General features: G+C 40.5%; 1 protein-coding gene across 1 annotated transcript in view; it reads left to right on the forward strand.

Annotated features, from left to right (window-relative positions):
• LOC130223513 (golgin subfamily A member 6-like protein 24) overlaps positions 1-6,129 on the forward strand; it is a 17,244-nt gene extending 11,115 nt beyond the window's left edge. Inside the window, exons 2-3 of the mRNA XM_056456355.1 lie at positions 4,971-5,209; positions 5,774-6,129. Coding sequence (XP_056312330.1) covers positions 5,008-5,209; positions 5,774-6,129 — 558 coding nt within the window. The 5' untranslated portion in view covers positions 4,971-5,007. The remainder of the gene's footprint in view (positions 1-4,970; positions 5,210-5,773) is intronic.
• The last annotated feature ends 2,622 nt before the right edge of the window (positions 6,130-8,751 follow it).

Consider the following 8,751-nt stretch of genomic DNA (forward strand, 5'->3'; position numbering starts at 1 on the left):
AGTGGCGCATTGGGTAGCACGTTCACCTCACAGCAAGAAGGTTGCTGGTTCGAGCCTCGGCTGGGTCAGTTGGCGTTTCTGTGTGGAGTTTGCACGTTCTTCTTGTGTTCGTGTGGGTTTCCTCCGGGTGCTCCAGTTTCCCCCACAAATCCAAAGACATGTGGTATAGGTGAATTGGGTAGGCTAAAATTGACCATAGTGTATGTGCGTGAATGAGTGTGTGTGTTTCCCATTGATGGGTTGTGGCTGGAAGGGCATCCGCTGCGTAAAACATATGCTTGATAAGTTGGCGGTTTATTCCGCTGTGGTGACCCCAGATTAATAAAGGGACTAACCCGAAAAGAAAATGATTGAATAAATGAATGATACTTTTAGTTGCAGCACATCTGTTTGAGTGTAACGCCACGCCAGCAGAGGGAGCCCTCGCCCAACTACTGACTCACCTCCGCTCCCTCTGCGGCTACTTCCTGTTTGTGCTGTATTTCAGTGATTGTTCAGGCCAAGCGTTGCCTGAATGCCATTACCAAGCGTTGTTCCAAGTGACTTTCATGACTGCTATCCTGTGTATGACCCTGCCTGCCTTGTTCACGTATACAGACTGATCGTTGTGTTACTGAACTTCTGACTGCTCTTATACTTCGTCGCCTGGATTTGCCCCAGTGTTTGTTGTTTGGATTGGATTGCTTATATGTTGCCGACTCTCTGCTTGTTTACTCGTTGATGTCTCTGCCTAACCCCTTAAATAAACTTCTGCACATGGATTCTAACACAGCCTCAGCCTCCACGTTACAGACTACTTCGCCAACCATGAATCCAGCGGAAGCTTCAAGATTGCAATTTACAATTGCATACCAAGGTGAAGGGCTATCGAGAACAATTGATGCAAATGCAGTTGATCAACGAACATTTGACCCATTATATCCGGGCACTTCCTCCTACTACGCCAAAGACGGTAAGATTTGCTCTTCCTGATAAGTTTGATGGGACTGCTGAACAATGTAAAGGTTTTCTACATCAAGGTAAGATTTATATGGAACACCAGGATGAAAAATTTGATTCAGACGAGATAAAATGTGCTTTTTTGATGACATTGTTGACTGGAAGAGCAATTGACTGGGCCGCAGCAGTGTGGAATTCTGATGCTCAAATTAAAACTTTGTTGGAGTATTTCATTACACAGATCCATGAAGTGTTTGAATATCCCGATGGAGGAAAAGGAGTGTCTACCCAACTGATTAACCTAAAGCAAAGAAACAGATCCGCTGCTGATTATGCGATTGAGTTCAGAACTACAACTGCTCAAAGTGGATGGAAGGATGTGGCTTTGAAAGCTATGTTTCAACGCAGTCTAGATGTGGATCTTCAGACGAAGCTGGCGTGCAAATAACCGATAACCTCTTGAGACAAGCACCGCAACGTAGAAAAGACACTACAGCCCAGAAAACCTGCAATCCAGCCATGGTAAATATAGAGCATTTCTCCGTAAGTAATAAATCCCTCACGTTACCAGTCACCCTTCAAACGGATGAAGTTTGTGTTGAGTTAACGGCAATGATTGACTCAGGAGCTGCACTTAATATTATCAATAAGCGTATCATTGATAAATATAACATCCCCATTCAAGCCTGCATACCCCCCATTTAGATCAAGTCCATTAATAATACACTTATTGGAAATTGAATTACACACCAGACACAAACCCTCACTCTAAAGACTGGAACCCTGCATTATGAATCCATTTCATTCTATGTTGTTGATTCACCCAAGTATGAAGTAGTCTTGGGATACCCATGGCTGCATATTCACGATCCAGATCTATCATGGCATTCCGGAGAATTAACTCGCTGGTCTACCTTCTGTTTAGAAAGATGTATCCAGCAAAAACCACAACCTTGTCTGACAACCAGCGTAGAGAGTCCAGAGACCCACAAATCAGTAGTCATTCCAGAATGCTATCAAGATTTATCCGAAGTGTTTAGCAAAACCAAAGCAACTCAACTTCCCCCACATCACCCATGGGATTGTGCCATTGATTTGCTTCCTAACACTATGCCACCCAAGAACCGGGTTTACCCTCTCTCACTCAAGGAAAGCCAAGCCATGGACGAGTATATCAACGAAGCTCTAGATTCAGGTTTGATTCGTCCATCCACATCACCAGCTGCAGCGGGGTTCTTTTTCGTGGAAAAGAAGGATGGAGGTCTTCGACCATGCATTGATTACAGAGGTTTGAATAATATTACTGTATAATTCCGCTATCCTCTCCCATTAGTCCCCTCTGCCCTTGAACAGCTACGTGAGGCCACAATATATACCAAACTTGATCTAAGAAGTGCGTACAATTTAATAAGAATACGTGAAGGTGACGAATGGAAAACGGCGTTTATCACCACCAGGGGGCACTATGAATATCAGGCTATGTCCTATGGACTGGCAAACGCCCCGGCTGTCTTTCAGTCGTTCATCAACGAGATTTTCAAGGATCTGATTAACAAGTATGTGGTCGCCTACATTGACGACATCCTTATTTATTCCAAGAACGAAGCAGATCGTTGGCTAGAGGGAGCCAGTCACCCATTCCAAGTCATCACGGATCACAAGAATCTGGAGTACATAAAAAGTGCAAAACGTTTGAACCCCAGACAAGCCCGATGGGCCCTGTTCTTCACCAGGTTCCAGTTTACAGTCACATATAGACCAGGAAGTAAGAACTGCAAGGCAGATGCTCTTTCTCGCCGTCATGACTCTCCCACAGACAACAGTAACCCCCAGGTACCCATACTCTCTCCTACAGTGGTCATTGCTCCGGTGTCATGGGACATAATGGAGGAAATCCAACGTGAGCAACAGAATAAAGCGTCACCCCCGCAGTGTCCACCCAACAAGAACTATGTACCAACTAACTGAGCAAAGATGTCACCAACTACGTCAAGTCATGCCAAGTCTGCGCCCAGTCAAAAACACCCACAGAACTGCTTATTGGACTCCTCAAGCCATTACCCATCCCACAACGACCATGGTCTCATTTGTCAATCGATTTCATCACTGATCTACCCCCATCAAATAATTTCACAACCATCCTAGTAATAATCAATCGATTCTCCAAGTCCTGTCGTCTAGTCCCCTTACCAAGTTTACCCACAGCCATGGAAACCGCTCAAGCCTTGTTCCAGCATGTTTTCAGAGTTTATGGGTTACCTGAGGATATTGTGAGTGATCGGGGCATGCAGTTTACCTCACAGGTGTGGAAGGCTTTCTGCAAGCAGTTGGACATTAACGTGAGCCTCACATCAGGATACCATCCCCAAGCTAATGGCCAAGTCGAACGGCTCAACCAAGAATTTGGACGATATCTCAGGACATATTGCAGTAGAGAGCAACATCGCTGGTCTGAGTTTCTCCCATGGGCTGAATACGCACAAAAGTCATTGACACACTCATCAACAGGACTTACCCCCATCCAGTGCATCTTGGGATTTCAGCCTCCATTGTTCCCGTGGTCTGGTGAGCCTTCTGCAGTTCCAGCAGTTGATGAATGGATTCGGCGTAGTGAGAGGCTGTGGGACAGTGCCCACGTCCGGCTCCAGCGGGCTGTGAGAACACTGGAGTTCCAGGCCAATCGCCGACGTCGTCCACACCCTCCCTACCAACCAGGACAGCGGGTCTGGCTCTCAACAAGGAACATCAAGCTACGGCTACCCAGCAGGAAGCTCAGTCCAGCAGAGGGAGCCCTCGCCCGACTACTGACTCAGCTCCGCTCCCTCTGCGGCTACTTCCTGTTTGTGCTGTATTTCAGTGATTGTTCAGGCCATGCTTCTTTGCGAAGTATTGCCAGTTTACCTGCCTTACCAAGCGTTGTTCCAAGTGACTTTCATGACTGCTATCCTGTGTATGACCCTGCCTGCCTTGTTCTCTGTCTTTGCCCTTTTGATCTGTTTTGGACTGATTGTTGTGTTACTGAACTTCTGCCTGCTCTTATACTTTGTCGCCTTGATTTGCCCCGGTCTTTGTTGTTTGGATTGGATTGTTTATTAGTTGCCGACTCTCTGCTTGTTTACTCGTTGATGTCTCTGCCTAACCCCTTAAATAAACTTCTGCACATGGATTCTAACACAGCCTCAGCCTCCACGTTACATTGAGTTTCTTAAACTACTTATAAAAAAGTAAAAATGTAAATAACATGGTTCGCATAGCGAAAGCATGGTGAATTTGTGGTAATGATATTTTATTTTTTACTTTACAAGCAAAGTTTCAAGGAACTGAATTTAACTGTATTATCTTCATATTACTAAAGATGTTTGGTGACCACACTCTTATTTTCTTGACTCTGTGGTCATTAAAAATCAGTAAAAATCCCATGGCACCTCTTGTAAAGAGTAGAGATGTAACCCTGGTGTCCTGGCCAAATTCCCTCTCAGCCCTTACCAATCATGGCCTCCCAATGATCCAAGTGGATGCTGCACACTGGTGGTGGTGTGAACAGCCCTCCCCATATACAATAAATGCGCTATATAAATACACACATTACATTATTTTAATGAATATAACTATTGAATTACGTTATTTAATTTTATAAAAAAAAAGGGAAGAGAAGGAGAAAAGGAAGGGGTGAAGGAGGAGAAAAAGAAGGGGAAGGATGAGAAAAGGTAGGAGGAGGAGCAAAAGAAAGAGGAGGAGGAGAAGAAGAAGAAAGAGGAGGAAAAGTAGAAAGAAGAGAGGTAAAAGAAGAAAGAGGAGAAGAAAAAGAAAAGGAACCGGTTTGTTGCTTTTCTCGAAGCAATGTTCTGTTTACTTAGGGATTCAGCAGATACATGCTCTGATGGTAAATAACCATGTTTACGTCTAGATACTTTTTAGACCTTAGTGCTATAAATAAGTTGTATATTTATTTCCCCTTACCTGGAGTTTAACGTCTCCTTTAAAAATTGACTGTGGACAATTTGTAACAGCTATCATTTCTCTTTTAACAGGTGTGGAGGAGGAGGAGAAAAAAAGAAAGAGAGGCTGATGGAGGAGGAGAAGGAAAATAACGAGGAAGAGGAAAGGATGATGGAGAAGGAAGAGAAGCAGAATGAAGAGGGGAGGATGATGGAGGAAGAAAAGGAGAATAAGGAGAAAGAGGAGAAGATGAACGAGGAGAAAAATCAGGAAGATAATGGGAAAGAGGAGCAAATAACACCCCCCATTTTGGCAGAACAAGGCACTGATGGTAAATGATTATATTTACATGTACAGTTGAAGTCAGAATTATTAGCCCCCCCGTTTGTTTTTTTTACCCAATTTAACAGAGAGATTTTCAGTAAATAATATTTTACTAGATATTTTTTATAATGCTTCCATACAGCTTAAAGTGACATTTAAAGGCTTATATAGGTTAATTATGTTAACTAGGCAGGTTAGGGTAATTAGGCAAGTTATTGTATAATGATGGTTTGTTCTGTAGACTATCGAAAAAATAGCTTAAAGGGGCTAATAATTTTGACCTTAAAATGTTTTTAAAAAAATTTAAAACTGCTTTTATTCTAGCTGAAATAAAACAAAAAAGACTTTCTCCAGAAAAAATATTATCAAACATACTGTGAAAATGTCCTGGCTCTGTTAAACATCATTTGGGAAATATGTAAAAAAAAATAAAATTCAAAGTGGGTCTAATAATTTTGACTTCTGACTGTATATGTGTGTGTAATGTTATAAATAAAATCTATTATTTTCCCCTCACCCAGAATTAAACATCATTTGAATATGTAAACTGTAATCATTTATCGTTCAACAGATGATGAGCAGGAGATTATGGAGAAGAGTGACAGAATGAAAGAGGAGAGCGTGGAGGAGGAGAAGGAGGAGGAGGACATAGTGGAAAAGAAGAGAAAGAAGACGAGAAGGGGGAGGAGAAGTAAAAAGATGGTAAAGGATGAGGAGGTGGAGGGGAACATTGAGCAGGAGGAGGAAATGAGGGAGAAAGAGGCGGAAATGAGGAAGAAGGAGGTGAAAATAGTGAAAAAGAAGAGAAGGAAGATGAGAAGAGGGAAGAGAAGATATAGCAAAAAGGAGGAGGAGGAGAACATTGTGACAGAGGTGGAAATGAGGGCGAAGGAGGAGGAGAAAATAGTGGAAAAGACATTTGTTTAATAAAAATACGATACAAAACTCCAATACTGTTCCCATCATTAGCTTTACCTTGATTTTACATTGCTTTTATCTGTTTTGTGAAAGTTGACAAAACATTTTTGTAACTATCCCTTAAAGGGGACAGAACTGCGTGTAGGTATAGAGTGTCCACAGTCACATTGGGGTGATATAAAGACATTAAGTCTCTTTTTAAAAAACTTTTTTTTATTTCCAGACGTTAAAATAGGATTCAATTACCTCCCATTATGAGGCCGACCGCAACTTGACATAGGAGTATGGTTTACCTACCCACCAATTTGATTGACAGCTGCATATTAGTATGTCACTGTAGTAACGCATACAATCATATCCACAAGACAAGACGTTCGCAAAGCAAGTGGGATTAAAAAATCTGTTCAGCTCTCTGTGCTCTCATTAATCATCATCAAAAGTGATCAAGAATGAGTTTTTCAAGTTTAAAAAGTTTTTTAAAGCAGTGCATGTTTGTATTGAATTACAGCTATTTTATCGTCTTTATCATTACAGCCACGTGTCAGTACAATTATAAAAGAAGACGCTTCAATCCCAGTTTGTGGACAGGTTTATTTTGTACATTAACATAACAGATATCCATACAGCAGTGGATATTAACCTGTATCCTGTCACATTTGCCGTGCAAAAACAGTGCAAAGTTAAACGCATGTGCGCGCACAGCAATCATGCAACGGCATTGTGTGTGACTCATTGCAGAAAGTCTTGAATTAACTCCACAACAAATACATCAAATAATCATTGGAAAAGTTCTTACTGTGATATTTCTCACAAACGTTATGAGAGATCTGCTTTCTTTACATCTGTCACAGTGCAGTAGGGTTGTACAGTTTACTGGTACTATGGAGTATAGTGATGCCATGGCTCCAAAATACTGGTGGTGCCACTGTAGTTTGTAAACGGTAGTATCGTCAATAACGGTCTATCTACAATACATAATGTTGCATGTGGAAATTCACTGAAATGCTCACATGTTTGTGCAACAATAGATCATTTTATTTGATTAGTCTGTGGAGCCCTTTTAAGATTGCAAACTGTGTAGAATTCATGCATTTTATGGTAGCCTATTGCACGTTTTCTGACGCTTCAGTGTGAATCTGAATCAGTTCATTTCTGCTCCTGTGAATGATTTAGTAGCTACAACAACTGTGACAATCCCTTAAAAAGAGCAACTCACAAAGTTAAATTCTGAATTACTTACCTGATTTTTTCCTGACAAGAAAAAAAATGTTTGACCTCTTCATAAATCCTAATTTGGTTGAAGAAAATGCAAATTTTATTATTAACGCAAATTTCATTTGGTAAAATTTGTATCTTTATTTTAATGTATTTTTTGTTGGTCAATTATCTACAAAATAAACAAAAAGAACGAATACATTTTAAGTGACATGTAAATACTTTTATTCAATAATAAGGGTATCATTAATTCAATTCAAGTAGGCCTATTATAACATAAAATATAGTATTTCTGACAATTTTCTTTATTTCATGGATTTGATTTATGAATTACCGTATCGCAATACTACTTGGCATCACAGTACTTCAGCTGGTATAGTATTGTAACATGAATTAATAGTATCGCGACAACCCTACTGTGCTGTTTATCGGATGCAGCAAGGCAGAGATTGAGGCACACTCTGACAAGCACGTGGGAACAGTGGGCGGGGAGAACTAGCATCAAAGGCACAGTTTATTTTTTTGTTTGTTTTTCTAGCGTTTAAAAAAAGAAGCTTACTTGATTCTGGAGAATTTGCTATTCCAGAACAATGAACTGCTCATTAAATGAACCTCTACCTCTTTTTCCATTTTATCTTGTTACAAAGCCTGTTTTATAGTGTTGTGAATTTCACGTGAAAGATGAGTGCCAATCAATGTGTCCATTTTACCACGTTTTTAGTAGAAAAGCTTTTAGCTGGACAGAAAGAGCCTGAAGGCATTCATTCTTTGGCTAACCATTACGGTTCCCACTGTTAAAAATAGAAGTCATGGGCTTTATAACACCTATTGTCGCACTTTGACATCTGTATGTGTGTGTGTGTGTGTGTGTGTGTGTTAGTGTGTTAGTGTGTAGGAGACGGGGGTGGGTGTGGACACGTAATTTAGGAACATAAACATAAACAAAAGTATTCGGAAGTTGAAGGGAACAAACTGGCCTTGTTGCATAAGTATTATGCTAGTCCTGAACGTGTTCACAGGACATGTATTTTTTTTGGACAGATTTACTGGGGCCATAATTGAAGCTGACAAATGTAACTTTTTAAGGAAAAATAGGGTTAGCCTCTAGAATTACTGTGTGTTCCAAAGTGCACATTTCATCTTTGGACTTTTATAAATAATTTGTTTAAAACACATCTTACACAAAGAATTTATTTAACGCCATATAATGCTTTGGAATGTATTTGTTGCTGTTTTTGTTGTTTGTTGGTTGTAATGGTAATTACATGGTGTAGCAAAAATATCAAGAACAGTGTAAAAGTAACAAAAAACCCAAAGTTTTGTTTATATCTGTTTATGTATACTTACCGGTCACTTTATCAGGTACATCTGTCCAACTACGCGTTAATGTAAAATTGTAATCAGCCAATCACATGG

Source organism: Danio aesculapii, chromosome 4, assembly GCF_903798145.1.
Source record: "Danio aesculapii chromosome 4, fDanAes4.1, whole genome shotgun sequence".
Taxonomy (NCBI): Eukaryota; Metazoa; Chordata; class Actinopteri; order Cypriniformes; family Danionidae; genus Danio; species Danio aesculapii.